This window comes from Crotalus tigris, unplaced genomic scaffold (genome assembly GCF_016545835.1).
Source record: "Crotalus tigris isolate CLP2741 ecotype Arizona unplaced genomic scaffold, ASM1654583v1 scf7180000023822.163328, whole genome shotgun sequence".
NCBI lineage: Eukaryota > Metazoa > Chordata > Lepidosauria > Squamata > Viperidae > Crotalus > Crotalus tigris.
Window position 1 is genome coordinate 84,044 of NW_024100207.1, and position 16,308 is coordinate 100,351.

The 16,308-nt window shown below is 40.9% G+C and overlaps 1 protein-coding gene across 2 annotated transcripts in view; it reads left to right on the plus strand.

The window, feature by feature from the left end:
- Positions 1 to 208: 208 nt before the first annotated feature.
- The window catches only part of LVRN (laeverin), a 38,966-nt gene continuing 22,866 nt past the window's right edge, over positions 209 to 16,308 (plus strand). Inside the window, exons 1-5 of one of the 2 annotated variants that reach the window (XM_039321724.1) lie at positions 209 to 1,311; positions 8,041 to 8,183; positions 10,004 to 10,179; positions 12,876 to 13,002; positions 15,974 to 16,128. In XM_039321724.1, coding sequence (XP_039177658.1) covers positions 680 to 1,311; positions 8,041 to 8,183; positions 10,004 to 10,179; positions 12,876 to 13,002; positions 15,974 to 16,128 — 1,233 coding nt within the window. In that variant the 5' untranslated portion in view covers positions 209 to 679. The remainder of the gene's footprint in view (positions 1,312 to 8,040; positions 8,184 to 10,003; positions 10,180 to 12,875; positions 13,003 to 15,973; positions 16,129 to 16,308) is intronic. The other variant, XM_039321725.1, reaches the window with a different exon arrangement.

Consider the following 16,308-nt stretch of genomic DNA (forward strand, 5'->3'; position numbering starts at 1 on the left):
AGACCTGTGTGCTGAAGAGTTGGTTTATGGACCAAAACTTCTCAGCATCCCCTTCTCTTCCGTGAAGAGTCCCAGCTGACATGTTCAGTACATTCTCGATTCTCATCCGCCCATTGCGCCTGCCGCTGCTGCTGGGAAAGGAAACGAAGGATGGCGGATGAGAAGCCTGCCCCGCTGCTGCTGGATTACAAGCCGAGAAAAGCAACCCCAAGGCTTCTTCGGTCTTGCGGAGAAATAGGATAGCCCGGGGATTGGAGGACGGGGGGGGGATGGAGGGGGCTGGTGCTTCCGAGACGTTGGGATGGGACTCTATGGGTGCGGCAGGACCTGCGCCGTTGAGCGCTTATTCAAGAGTGCCCTCCTTCGGAGAGGATCTCGGTCTAGAAGCGGGATGCAGCCTTTCGGCTGGCCCTTTCGGGAGCCCGGCTTTGCATTGAACTGAACCGAACCGCATACTTCATTGGCCAAGTGGGGTTGCCGACGCCTTCGGTCCTGAGTTTAGAAAGAGGCCTCGACCCCCCCTCCCCTTCCCCTTCTCTACGGCTTCGCGAAAGCGACGCTCCACCTCTACCCCTCCTCCCTCCCCCTCCCGCTCTCTCCCTCCCGCTATTATTTCGCCCCCCGCGTCTTCAGGCGCAGCTTTTCGCTCTTTTCCCCGGAGGGGAAGCCGGGCGTCGAGATGGGCGTCAAACTGCGCTCCGGCTTTTACCTGGGAAAGAAGTTCGCGCTGCTGCTGGCGCTGCTCCCGGCCGCCCTGCTCTTGGCGCTCCTGGTGCTGGCGATCCTCTACGGGCGTTGCGCGTGGGGACCGAAGGAATCCGACCAGCTGATCCCGGGCGTTCCGACGACGCCCGGGGCCAACGCCAGCGCGGAGTCCGCGGCGCGGCCCTCGGGGCCCTGGGATCAGCAGCGCTTGCCCCGGCACGTCACGCCGATCCACTACTCGCTCCTGCTCTGGCCCCACCTGGCGCCCGGCCTCCCCGAGCCCCGCACGCACTCGGGACAGGTGAACATCACGGTGCGATGCCACGAAGCCACCTCCACGGTGCTGCTGCACAGCGCCGAGCTGACTTACCAGGGCGCTTCAGTGTGGGGCCCGCTGGAGGAGGCGCCCGCCAACACCAGCCGCAGCATCCCGCTGGGGGAGGTGTGGATGGCCCCTGCGAACCAATACCTGGTGCTGGAACTGCTGGAGAGCCTGAGAGCGGGAAGCCTCTACGAGCTGCGGTTCGCCTTTCAAGGGAAGATTCAGCCGGGGCCGGACTACTCCGGGCTCTTCCTGAACACCTACGAGGACGAAGGCGAGAGCAGGTAGGTCTGTTCCCAAGGATGCCGCTTGCTCAGACCCTCAGCCGACTGGAGGCTTATAATAGGGCTGGTGATTACTCGCTACCTGTAATCCTGTCCTGCAAAGAAAGGCAGAAGACACATCTAGGGGGTTATTCTAAGCAAAGCCACCGTACCATAATCGTCATGCAGATAAATATCAATTTCTTTAAGAAAAGGATGCCCTGTTCCAAAATAGAACAAAAGGAATTTTGGTGACAATGCATCCAGCTGGTTGAACCACATTATAACCTGTTTTTAAATTATAAAGGGTATTAAGTAACACTTCTGTGGTCAGCTGATACTCCCTGGAGTTGCCCAAGACCTTTCATAGCTGCTGCACTGGTGGCTACTTCTTGTTCCTTACTGGGGGAGGGGGGAAAGATACAGGGTGGGACAGTGGTGCAGCTTGATCATATAGGGTCTGAATTTATGTATGGTCCAGCCAGCTGTATTGCTTTTGCTGTGAAGCACCCAATTTAGAACATTGAGAACATGGAACATAGAATAATAGAATTGGAAGGAACCTAAGAGATCTTCTAGCTAGTCCAACTCCCTGCTTGAGCAGGAGATCTTATATAATTTCAGACGAATGGTTGCAACTAAATTTCATTTTTGATGTGTTGTGCCCACAGTAAAAAAATGACAATAAAGATTCTCTTCTCTTCTCTTCTCTTCTCTTCTCTTCTCTTCTCTTCTCTTCTCTTCTCTTCTCTTCTCACCTCACCTCACCTCACCTCATCTCATCTTATCTTATCTTATCTTTTTTTTGAAAGCCCCTAGTGAAGCACCCACAACTTCTGAAGGCAAGCTATTTCATTGGTTGATTGCTCTCATCATTAGGAAATTTCTCCTTAGTTCTAGGATGCTTCTCTCCTTGGTCTGTCAATTGTTTCTTGACTTGCCTTTTGGTGCTTTGGAAAATAGATTAATTTGCTCATCAAGAGCCCCTCAAATATTGGAACAGTGCTATTTTATTGTGAGTTGTGAGTGCTATTTTATTGTAAATAATAATAATAATAATAATAATAATAATAATAATAATAATAATAATAATAATAATAATAAAGTTGGAAGGGACCTGGGAGGTCATCTGATCCAACCCCCTGCTCAGGCAGGAAACCCTATACCATTTCAGACAAATGGCCATCCAATCATTTCTTAAAAACTTCCAGTGTTGGAGCATTCACCACCTCTGGAGGCAGGTTGTTCCACTGGTTAATTATTCTAACTGTCAGGAAGTTTCTCCTTAGTTCTAGGTTGCTCCTCTCCTTGATTAGTTTCTATCCGTTGCTTCTTGTCCTGTCTTCAGGTGCCTTGGAAAATAGCTTTACTCTCTCTTCTTTGTGGCAGCCCCTGAGATATTGGAACACTGCTATCATGTCCCCCCTCATCCTTCTCTTCATTAAACTAGACATACCCAATTCCAGCAGCCGTTCCTTATATGCTTTAGCTTCCAGTCCCCTAATCATCTTTGTTGCTCTTCTCTCTACTCTTTCTAGAGTCTCAACATCTTTTTTACATTGTGGTAACCAAAACTGGATGCAGTATTCCAAGTGTGGCCTTACCAAGGCATTGTAAAGTGGTATTAATACTTCACGTGATCTTGATTCTATCCCCCTGTTAATGCAGCCTAGCACTGTGTTGGCCTTTTTGGCAGATGCAGCACACTGCTGGCTCATATTTAAGTGATTATCCACTAGGACTCCGAGATCCCTCTCACAGTTACTACTATTGAGCAAGGTACCCCCTATACTATTCATGTGCATTTGGTTTTTCTTGCCTAAATGTAGAACCTTGGGGAGATGTTTGGTAAAATTGATTAAAATAAAAAATGGGCATGCTTGAATTTGCTTTTTAAAACTTGACAGCACTTTTCTAGATAAAAAGTGAGAGATCATAGAAAAAAATTAGCTTTGTAGAGTTGGGGCAATTTTTGCACTGTCAGTTTGAAACAATCTCAAAATTTCCAATGGAAAGAGTACATAAAAGAGGCATGGATTAATCTCCTAGTCTTCTTTAGTTGACTACTGTAGGTTCTGCCAGTAGGATGGAAGGTGGCTATCTCAGCTTTCTTCTCCCTCAGATCGTCTGCTTTTTGCACCCTGGTGCCCCCACTTTTCTGTCTAAATGTAGCTGCTTGGTGATTTCTGCTGCCATTTCCTGTCAGTCACATGGATCTTTTACCTGATGTTTCCCCACATAACCCTGGAATGTGAGACAGGCTATGCTATTATTGAAGAATAAAGCAAAAATAAAAAAAAAATAGAGAAAAATAAAGTGGATAAAAACAAAACAAATTCTGTAGTGTAAGGCATGTGACAAGGCAGTCAGCACCCTTTCTCTTTTAGAAAGACATTATTTTCAAAATGATTTCTTTATTTTGTTAGATTTTTATCCTACTTACTCTATAAGTAACTCAAAGTGGAGAACGTATCTAACATTCCCTCCTCCTCTTATTTTTCCCACAACAACAATCCTGTGAGGTGAGTTGGGCTGAGAGACAGTGACTGACCTAAAGTCACCAGCCATTTTTTTCGAAAGCCTAAATGTAAAAATAATTTATCTTGTTGTAAGAATTGCATGTTTCTGTAGGAGGAAACAAACTTGTAACAAACTGCAAAATCACAGATAACATTTCAGAATAATCTCCTATAGAATATAAGACAAGAGAAGCTTGGGGCAAATTACAGTCTGGGATGGACCCGTTTAGTAGGAAAAGAGTAGCAACACTTAGCAAGTTGCATCAAACCTGAAGTCAAGAGGTTTGTTATTTATTTGCACAAGGTGAGCATTCTTTTTATTTGAAAACTTGTTGAAATTAAAATAAATCGGCTTTCTTTTTATTGTAATGTCCTTGACAATCCTTGTTGTTTTATACTTCTGAGCAAGTTAGACATAAGGTCACATCTTCTCCTCACTTGCCAGTATGTTTGCTGTCCAAATAGCAGGGTGTTTTGAAACATGCTAATAACTAACCCATTCTTTCCTATCCTGGCACTCTCTAACTCATGTGCATCTGTTTATTCTTTCTTGGAATTGTCATCTGACACATCTGGAAAACACTAGGCTGGACCAGGCTCACCCTTTACTTAATTGAACAAATAGAAATTGTGAAGTATTATAGGTGGGGCTCACATATTCTGCTAAGTATGGTGTGTGGACTAATCTGCAGTTCACTGGATTCACACGTAGTCCTAATACATAACATAGAAATTGATAACTTTTTTGCAGCCAAAAGTAATACAGGTTCTCCCTATTTAACAACTATCCTGTTTAACAACTTTATGTGTATTTAACAACTGTTTGTGATGGTGCTGAAAAAGTCACAATTGTTGCAGCATCCCTACAGCCATGTGACTGAACTTTGAATACTTCACAACTGGCAGGCATTTCCCACCACTGCAGCATCTTGCAGTCATATGATTGCCATTTGCGACCTTTGCAGCTTCTCACAAGCAGAATCAATGAAGAAGCTGGCCGTAAAATTGCCAGTTATGATCCTGTGATGTTTCGCTTAATGACCATGTCATGAAGAAATGGACTTGCTGGTCCCAAATGTGGCAGTTAAGTGAGGACTACCTGTACTTTCCCCCCCCCTGAAAACTGAAGACCACAATATAGATCAAATCATACTGTACACAGTATGTGGAAGGGAGTTAGTGTTTTGAAGGAATTTGTGGGGAAGAGAGAGAGAGAGAGAGAGAGAGAGAGAGAGAGAGAGAGAGAGAGAGAGATTCCTCCTGTAATTTAATCAGTGAAATTGCCATGCTTTACCATGCAAAGCTTCAGAACTCCAGATGTATACAAGTCACTTCCTATATGTATATGAAATTATCAGACAACCGTTTAAGATGCATTTAAACATAAACTGTAACACAAACCACAAGGAATATGGAATGTATTGTGATGGAAAAACAAGGAAATGAAGCTAGAAATTCTCTCCACCTTCCCCCCCCCCCCCCGCGCTCTGGCTCTCCCATTTGCATAGATAAAATAAGATTAGCTTGAGGCTGCTGCAAGATCCAAGAACAGTGAAGTTTCTGCTGTCCCTAAAGCCCCTTGAATGCTATCACAGCAAAAACCAAGAGGAAGCCCTAATCTCTTCATGTATAGATTTGTGTGGGGCGGAAGGCAGCCTCCATGAAGAAATTTTGCTAACAAGTTGAGAAACAGCGGGCAATCCACATTAATCCGGCGCACAAGTTGCCTGCTGATCTCCACGTTCCTTAACAATTGGAATCCCTCAGCTCGCCTGTCGTGAGGATGAGGCTTTGGTTATACAATAGCAAAATAACTTTTATTTTCTTTGTTTAACACAAATCTTCCCCAAATCTTATTCATGAACCAGATCTCTTAGATTTCCCATCTCTCAATCCTAAATAATTTCTTCTATTGGTCGGGGGTCCCTATTTCTTGGAAAGAATAAAAAGTTGCAATCAGCGTGCTTTCTTTCTTTTGGCAAATTTCCACGACATCTTTATCCATAAAGTTCTCTCTCTCTCTCTCCCTCTCTCTCTCTCTCTCTCTCTCTCTCTCTCTCTCTCTCTCTATATATATATATATATATATATATATATATATATATATATATATAATTTATGACTAAAGAGAAAGTAAAAATGAATGAAAAATTGGGGCATGTTTAAAAGTCTCTGCATGTATTTTTTTTAAGCCTTTGTCCCTGACAGTACATTTCCCCACTTTTTGTATTGGAATTAAGATTGAAAAGTGAGGATTTTTACCTAAACAAAACAAGTAGGTATATTTAGCCTGATTCCATATGCTTTAAAGCAGAGGTCCCCAACCTTTTGGGCACCAGGGACCGGTTCCGTGGAGAGAGGTTTTTCCATGGACCGGAGGGTGCGTGGTTTTCTGTGCTGCCTGCATTTTGTGGATGGGGCTTTGCTTGTTTGTGTGGCCCAGTAGCTGGCATGCCACGGCCCAGGACTGGTCCATGGACCCGGGGTTGGGGACTCCTGCTTTAAAACACCTCAGCTTACCATTCACCTAAAGAGAAATAGCATTTTTGAAACCAAGAAAGACTCTTCATTTCTTTAGAATAGTTTTTACTGAAACTAAGGGTTAACAAATATGCTTTGAGAAGTAGCATTCATAATGCCAAATACAAGGGCATGTGCTTGATACAGTGTTTCAGCAGGCCAGATGGTAACTCCCCTGGCACTTTATTTGTATAATGTTTCATGCCACTCACCATTAAAACCTTCAAAATTATGGAGCATGAAACTTAGTGTGGAACATGTTCCTTTCTTTGGGTGATAAATTAGACTTGAAGTGGCAGGTTGGGGGAGACAGGTGCATTCCCATCTCCAACATGGGAAAGGACAGGCTGAAGTGAATAGTGCCAAGTTAGATGCACTGTTTGTTCGCCAATGTTCTCCATCAACTCCTATGAGGGTTCCTACCTCCAGATAGACATGAAGGGAAGCAGGAAAGCATCACCTCTGAAGGAATCGGGTTATGATCTGAGGATCCTTCTGGATTCATGGTTTCTGATATAATAGATAAAAGCCTATATAAAAGGGCCTTTGGTTGGTATAAAATTTATATCCTTACCTGGTTCCATCATTGAAATATATACTGTGGGCCCTGCAACTGTTACCTTGTGTTTATAGTTTTTACAGTTTTGGCCAATAAACTATACCTATAGGACTACCTGCTCTATCCTGAATCACTCCAACCTATTAGATCATATATGAAAAAAAATACTTCTAGTGGCCATCATTCATCAATCAATGAAATCTCTGAGGAAGATATTAAAAAATGGAGCTGATCCAAAGAAATTTTAACCCGTTCGGGGCTATGTTCTGTTTTATTTATTTATTTTTCTTATTTCATTGTTATAAAGTTGCTTTGAGTCCTGATGTCAAGCTTGTGTTCATTAGATCTTTTGTGCAAAATCTGGTCTATTTGTCTTATGTTAAATCCAGAGGAGCATTGCTGGCAGATGATAGTAGGTATCACTTTTGGAGGAAGAACATTTGAAGGCACCTCTAACTTTGTGTACATGGTTGTTGGGGCCTGTGATCATACTGTTGCTATAGATGAAGGGGCAAAGTAGATATCTGGGCTTCTTGCAATGTGGTTCCCAACCTGGCATCATTCGCCTGTTGCTCCTTGTTGCTTATGAGGATCAGTTTCAAGTATGGGCCAGCCAGCCATTGCCTAAGAAAGTTTCAGTATTGTCTGTAGCTTAATCATGCATTTGAATGCCTTGAGTTGTGATAGGTGATAATCAGTGATGTTTTGCTGTTGCTGTTTCTGTGATCTGTCTTTTAATATGTCCTTCCTCGGAATTATCTGGCTTGACTGTTTTTACTATTGGATTTGATGGTGGGTGATCAAACCCTGGTTTAATTTCATCATTGATCATCTTGGTTAAGTGAGTCAGAACAAATGTTGTAGTAGAAAGCCTGAATATAGATGGTGGATTAGGTGATTTGTACTGAATGGAAGCTGGAAGCAAGTAGGAAGCTGGATGGCAATCTGTAAGTTTCTTGTATATTGTGATGTTTATGTCCCATGTATCACTTTATGATGACATTAAGGATTTAAGGCTACATAATTTCATTTGGTACTGGATTGGATTAGAGCAACACTATCTTGAAGGTACTGTATCTATGCAAATATCTAGTTTTGCTTGCATGATTGTTTTAAAATGATTCAACTGAATTCTATTTGTATTCTAATTAGGTGGATAATTGTTTCACAGCTACAACCAACAGCTGCAAGATATGTTTACCCATGCTTTGATGAACCTGCAATGAAAGCTACCTTTAATATCAGCATTGTTCACCATCCCAGCTATGTGGCACTTTCCAATATGCCAGCTTTAGGTAATTAATATAAATAAAGTCTTATTTGAGCACAGATCCTGCTAGTTTCATGAACATACAATTTTGTAACTTTCTTAGTAGCAATAGGGAAGCAACAGTATTCTTCTGTAATGTTTTTTCCATTTCAGGTTTGGACTATAGTTACGGAAAATCCTGATCATCTCCCATCCAATTACTAATCAAGTCCATTCTTGTTTAGCTTCCAAAGCCAAACAAGATGGCAATATTATGTTACGCAGGTTGAAGCAACAACAGTATCATAGTTAAACAGTAAGATGCTTTGGATATGTAAAATCTGAATTCTAGCACATTGAAAGTCGAACTATTTGCTCAGCTCCTATATTCCCCCCCTTTTATTTTCATGTGCTTTGCTTTCCTAGTGTTTAACAGCAATCACATCTGGAACAAATTCTATCTCAATGAATTCTGCTATGAATACTAAAGAAAGTAGCACTAGAATGGAAAATTAAATATCCTTCCAACTTGACGTTGCTTATAACAAGTGTTTCCTGCTACTGTACTGGAAAAATACATTTATAAGTACAATAATATTTATTCTCAGAATAATTTTGGTAGAAAATAGAAGCTAGATTTACACAGTATCTACAACACAGGAAGCCTTTTCATATATGATTCTGATTCACTAGCTTCTCTTGCAGATGCTTCAAGTTGGCTGTGTATTTGTTTTTTCCACTAAGAAGATGAAGGTTGCTGTCATGAGAGATGGATATAGGGGAGTCTGCTTTCATGTTATCCCCATGTCAGCCATGAGGTTGGCCATGGTGAGAGAGAGTGATTGATCCAGAATCACCTAGTGAGGTTCCATGGCTGATGGTGGATTGGAATGTCACTCCCTATGTAACCTTTATACCAGGGGTCCCCAAACCCCAGTCTGTGGACCAGTATCGGGCTGCGGTATGCCAGCAACTGGGCCACACAAACAAGCAAAGCCCCATCTGTGGGATGCAGGCAGCACACAAAATCACACCCCCTCAGTCTGCGGTTCTTTCCACAGAACCGGTGCCTGGTGTTCAAAAGGTTGGGGACCTCTGCTTTATACCACAGTGGCTGTCTTGAGAGATGTGTTTATGAAGGAGGTTAGGAATTGCACTGCAGAGTTTGGGCAGACTATTAATTATCCTAAGGTGTGGATTTCAATTTTAAATCTGAAAAAAAAGAATATTGGTATATTATTGTAGAAGCAAATATATTGTGCCTATCTTGCCCATCAGTATGTAGTAGGATAGAAGCAGGCAACTTTTTTTTTGTAATTGAACTTACTGGGCTTTTGAAATTTTAAGGTATTTCAGGCTTAGCCCATTACTTTTGACTGACTTTATTTTTAAAAGATGATGTCCCCCCCCCCTTCCATAACTGCTGAAAATCTTGTTGCTGAACTTGATAACCATAGTTTTGGGATTGTTGGGAGTGGAGACAAAATTAGTGCTGGGACATGGGCTATGGATTCCTCAATTCCGCAATGCAATATGAAGTATATGGAAAATAATAAACTACACACTTCATACTTATTTATGAAGTATTTTATATATGTAGTTAACATAAGAGCCACTTTGATGTGGAGATTAAGGCATCAGATTAGAAACTGAAAGATGAATTCTAGAGAAAAAACCAGCTGGGGGACTTTGGGGCGAGTCACTTTTTCTCAACCCTGGGAAGAAGGCAATGGTAAACCATTTCTGAAAAATCTTGCAAAGTAATTGGGATTCATCCAGGCAGTCACGAGGAGCCAAAAAATGACTTGAAGGTACCAAAAAAAAAAAGCTAATATATATTTGGATTGTTTCTTTATTTTTAAATAGATGCATCTGAGTATAAAGATGTGAACGACACTGCACTGAGTGCTTTGATGAATGAAACTACACCAATTAACTGGACTATCACAACATTTGAAACAACACTGAAAATGTCTACGTATATCACTGCTTTTGTGGTCTGTAAATTTGATTATGTCACCACAACTGAAAGAGGCAATCAGGTAAATAAATGTCTTGAGGTTACATATCAGTATGTATTTGCATTTGTGATTAGGTTTTGTGTTACATCAGACATTCCTAAATTTAATTTATTCAGTAACATATAAATGGCATAAAATCAGTGAGAAGCACAATGCAATTCTCGAGATTTTCTCTTCATACAAAATATTATAATAAATGAAGAGGCCGTTAATATGTTGTAAAGCAAAGCACCAGTCTCTAAAACGGGTTGGCAACTTCATGACCTGTGGACTTCAACTCCCAGAATTCTTGAGCCAGTCAGAAGTCCACAGATTGTAAAATTGCCATACTTGCCCATCCCTGCTCTAAGTTCATCTTTATTTGCAGCAATTACTTTGATACCTACAAAAATCTCACTTGCATGATAGAATTCTGAATAGTTTACCTGTGGTAAACATGTCTGCATGTTTGCTTTGGGCCCAGCTTTGCCTCAGATTAAGACCAGATGATGCCTTAAGCATGGCTCACCAATGTTGCCCCACTCTCAAACCATGAGATGGGGAAAAAAATATTATCAGACAATACTTTCAAAACAAAATGCTTAAACCATTTTTACTCCTTGTGTGAAAGATTTTTTTTTTAACAATGCAGATTAATGTTGAATACAGCAAATAAGGACAATTACTTTTTTTTATACTAAATTTGAGGGTGGCAATGAAAGAGTTAAGAGTATCATAGCCAGGAGAAAAACTGTAATACCTTCCATTTCCTTGGTGCCCTGAGCAAGTGCTTGTTTTTCTTAATGATTAATCCAGGACTGTCTTGCCAGTTTAAATATGGTTGGAAGCAAACTTGATTTTTACCCATGCTTAAACTGAAATTATACTTTGTGTTAAACTAACATTTAGTTTGATTCAACTGCCCTATCCCCAAGATCATGTTTTTACAGATTTCTAAATATCATAAGGGTGAAATCACACAAATATTTGGGGAGGATATTGTTCTGGAGAGCTGGCACCTTAAGGGAGAGAAAAAAATATCCTGGATCCTGTAAGACGGGGTCCCCAACCCCTGGTCCATGGACCAGCACTGGTCCATAGCATGCCACAAACCGGTCCGCACAAACAAGCGATGCAGGATGCAGGTAGGACGCAAAACAACGCCCCCTCTGATCCACGGAAAAACCTTTCTCTACAGCACTGGTCCTTGTGCTCAAAATGTTGGGGGCCTTTGCTGTAAGATATGACACAGTTTAATGAGTGGGACTTGCAGTTTACCTACCTTACTTGATTGTACCAGATGGGAAAAACAGTTGGAGTAAACAGTCCCCACACCAGGGGTGTCAAACTCGCAACATCATGTGACATGTTGCGACGTATCGTGACTTTTTTCCATTGCCGGCAATGGGGTGGGCGCGGTTTTGTTATGATGCATCTGGCCTGTGGCCGGCACTTTGACACCCCTGCCCTATAGCATGACGTATTGCTATTGTATCTCAACCCTTTGTAAAAAGTCTTTATGGTTCCGAGTGTTGATTGAACCTACCTTCTTATTGTTCATTCAGTAAATAAAGTTACATGTCTTAGTCACAATTCATTTGGGCTATCATAATTTGGTATACTTGAGATTATGCTTGAAGAATCTGTTAGAAGCTGCAATTGGTCCAAATGGAACAGCTTGAGTAGTTAATTAGAGATGCCTCTTGATTTCACTGAATGAAACCATCACCACAGTGATTGTCATTTAGTTTCCAGAGCAATTTAAGCAGCATCAAAGCTTATCTTAAAAGCCCTACATTGTTTCAGACCTATACATCTGCATGGCTGCTGTCTCCTAGGGGTTTCTTTCTATTCAATAAAATCTATTGGAAAGAGCACTTTTTTGAACCCCATCAATGTGAGGTTGCCGTCACCAAGGACCATGAGGTCATATCTTTTCTGTTGCTATCCTCTTCTTCAGTATAATGAGAATGAGGCCTCAAATTAATTGGCATTCATGAAAGCCACTAAGGCCTGATTGTTCCAGAAAGCTTTGGGGTTTGATAGGGAAGTAAGTCTTCTCCCTGTAGAAGGCAGTTATAGTTGTTACTGATTTGGCGATATTTTTTTAATTTCCTTGTTATTCTTTTTCTATTATTTGTGAGCCACTCAGAACCTTTTTGCAATTGAGCAGCATAAAATTACAGTAGACATAACCAGTCACGTGTTGTTCTAAGCTAAAATGTGAGTATCCTAATTTTAAATTAAAAACTATATGAACTCAGCTCTTGTGGTCTGCAAACCTTAATGTCACTTACTACGTTACATGAAACCAATCAACCGTTGCTTTTATTTATTCATATATTTATATATTTATCAAATTTGCATGCTTTCTGACTCCCTACAACTCTGGTTGTCTCACAATAGTTAAGGAAACTGTAATGCTAACCAAATAATAATAGGTAGATAAAAATGCCAAATCTATCTAAACATCTGGCTGGCTGTATGACAAAAGTAAAAGGTATTAGAAGATATGTTTACACTATAAGACAGACAGATACACTAAACCAAGGGTAGGCAACCTTGGCTCTTTTATGACTCGTGGACTTTAACTTCCAGAATTCCTGAGCCAGCCATTCTGGGAGTTGAAGTCCACGAGTCATAAAAGAGCCAAGGTTGCCTACCCCTGCACTAAAGGAAAAGATGAGGTAATTATGGGCTTGATTCTTACTATCTGAAATAATACTTCTTTCTAATAGATACGTGTTTGGGCTCGGAAGGATGCTATTCAAAAAGGATATGCTAATTATGCTTTAAATATCACAGGGCCAATATTTTCATTTCTGGAAGACTTACTAAACATCAGTTATCCTCTTTCAAAAACAGGTATGCTAGCTGGTTAACTTTTAAAAATGTTTAAAAGACTATTGAGATTAGCAGCATAGTAGCTTCAAAAATGCTGTTGTATCTTATTTCTGGCCTTAATTTAGTAATCTGTAATGTAACTGTTATAAAACCGCGTTTCTATTGTTCAGAAAGTCATTGGTTCTCTTTGACAGTTAACATTTTGATGCATATCATATTTTATTATATTGTAGTTAGAATATTTATACTTTGCTTTTCTGTTTAAAAAATGGCTAGAATGACTTACAATAGATCACACAAAGGTTTTTCAAACAGTCACAATTACCTGTGGCAGGGGTCCCCAACTCCTGGTCTATGGTGGGCTAACGCACACATGTGAACCTGCATTGGTGAAAGTGATGCATGCACAAAACCATCCTCTCTCTCCCCCTTCCGTCTCTGCTGTCTGCCAAGCTGGAAAGGTTGGAAACTGCTGGCCTATGGGATCATCACCAAATTTGAGGGAGTTTGCATATTTCTGGGTTAACAGAAGGCAAAAAAGATGGCCAGATGGGGTAGCAACTACAGTTCTGCTCATCAAAAAGGCTCTGCTGAAAGATGGGGGTGAAATACCAAGCCTTCCTGTAATAATCTCCATTTTTATGGAGTACTGTACTCTTATTTATTTATTTAGGAGACTTATATACCGCTTTAAGTGCAAGCACTCTCTAAGCGGTGTACACCAGTAAGCAATGTATATATATATTTACATTGCCCCCAACAATCTGGGTCCTCATTTTAACTACCCCGGAAGGATGGAAGGCTGAGTCAACCTTGAGCCGGTGACATTTGAACCGCTGACCTGCTGAACACAGTCAGCTAAAGTGGCCTGCAGTACTGCACTCTAACTGCTGCACCACCTCAGCTCTTATCCAGGAGTTCCTAATCTTGGCAATTTTAAGATGTGTGACTTTAACTCCCAGAATTTCCCAGCCAGCCATTATGCAGCTCCCATCTTGCTACAGCCACTGTTACATTTCAATGCATTTTAGCTCCAGCTGACTGAATATGAATACCTTTCTTAAGCTTTATTTGGGGATTTTTAAAATACTGCTCTGGATATAGGTGCTTATTATTAAAGGAATATTTTGTTTTGTTTTTGTTTGATGCTATAAGCTGCCCAGAATCTTTTGGGGTTGGGTTATAAGTACTATAAAATAAATAAGAAAACAAAAAAACAAATAAATGCCGAGTTTCTGGGATTCATGTTCTCAATGTCTTTAGGGGACTAAAGACTACAGAAACCCTGTGATAATATCAAATTATGACACGTAGCTTCTTGTAGATGCTATATATTGTTTACAATGTCAGCCCTTTGAGATAGGCTAGGACGGTCAAGAAAAATACACAACAGGATTCCAGGAATCTAGTAAGGTAGAATAATAGAAGTTTGAAAGCCTGCCCAAGTTTGTCCCATCTTATACAAAATAAAATCAAGGCATTATTTTTAGTGTCTTTCTCATGCTTTCCTGTTTTTCAGGGCTGTAATTTTTTTAAAAGTTGCCTCTTAATGGCTTGCTAATTAGCACTTATTGTAGCAAAAGCAATTAGACTTATATACCTCTCCATAGTGCTTTACAGCACAGTCTGAGCGGTTTACAAATGTCAGCATATTGCCCCCAACAATCTGAGTCCTCATTTTATCAGCCTTGGAAGGATGGAAGGCTGAGTCAACCTTGAGCCGGTCAGGATCGAACTTCTGGCAATGGGCAGAGTTAGCTTTCAATACTGCAATACTGCATTCTAGCCACTATGCTACTACAGCTGTTCTCCTTTCCTATCCATAAAGTCAGTTCCGTATTCCTTCCCATAGATTTACTGCCTGGATTTGTACAGAAAGAAGATTCTGAATTTGGTATTCCCTGTGTTCATTCAACAGGGGTCATTTTAGATTGTTATGAATGAATAATGCTCTGTTATCAGATGTAGAGTATATACTAGGGATAGGCAACCTTGGCTCTTTTATGACTCAGGAATTCTGGGAATTGAAGTCCATGAGTCACAAAGGAGCCAGGGTTGCCTACCCTTGGTATATACTTTGTGTGTATATAAGATTCAATCCTAGACTGAATCTTTGGCATCCCTGAGAAGATCTGGGGAAGTTTTGGGTTGAAATGCTTCTGAGAGGATCAGTAACTTCAGGCTCTTATGTGAATACATGTAAGACAGGGGTTTCCAACTGGGGGTGCTTGCACCCCCTGGGGGTGCGAGACGATATTCCAGAGAGTGCGAAAACTTGGGTTTTCAAAAGTATAGTGTATATGCATAATTTATTGCTGTTATTTCGACTTTTGTAAGGGGTGCGAGAATATATCAGGAGTGTTCTAGGGGTGCAGGGTATAAAAAAGGTTGGGAACCACTGTTGTAAGACATTCTTCTAATTTACTGTGTAAATCTTAATGTGACTTTGATTTTGACTAAGAACTATGTGCAGACCTAGCATTGTGGTTTATAAATCTTGCTTTGTGGTTTATCACTATGTTTGATGAGCCCCCTAGACCAGTGGTTCTCAACCTGTGGGTCGGGACCCCATTTGGGGTCGAACGACCATTTCACGGGGGTCGCCAAACGAGGCTGTCCGCCATTTTTCCCCCCTTTTCTTTGGCCAGGCCCCTGGCACCCGGTGATGTATAAGTGGTTGGGGGTCACCACAACATGGGGAACTGTATTATGGGGTCGCGGCATGAGAAAGGTTGAGAACCACTGCCCTAGATATTGTTGAACATACTCACTTGGCATAATATGTGAATCTTGCTAGAGATAATAAAATAAACATATTTGAAATAGAAATTGGCTAAATTACATGAAAGTAGCATTTGTAGATCTAAATGAATGATACTATTAATCCTGAGTATCTTGGGAAATATGTGGTATGTAAAAAGGGTTTACAGTATGTAATCATGTTAAGAATTAAATTGTTAAAATGACGCTTTTTCTATTCAAATTCCATTAGATTTTGTTGCAGTACCTCTTATGGATCAGGGTGCAATGGAAAACTGGGGACTAATGATTTTCCATGAAACATCCTTATTGAGTAATCCAGAAGAAAACTATATATCATATAAAATGCATATTTGCCAAGTTGTTGCTCATGAGATAGCACACCAGGTATGCAGTAAAATATCCTGTACAATATTTTCATTGATCGCTGCAATCAAAATGTTACTTCCTAATTGCAGGTAATTTTCTATTTGCAACTATTTGTTTAGGTCAGGGATCCCCAACCCCCGGTCCGTGGACCGGCACGAGTTCGCAACATGTCAACAAGCAGGCTGCACAAACAAACAA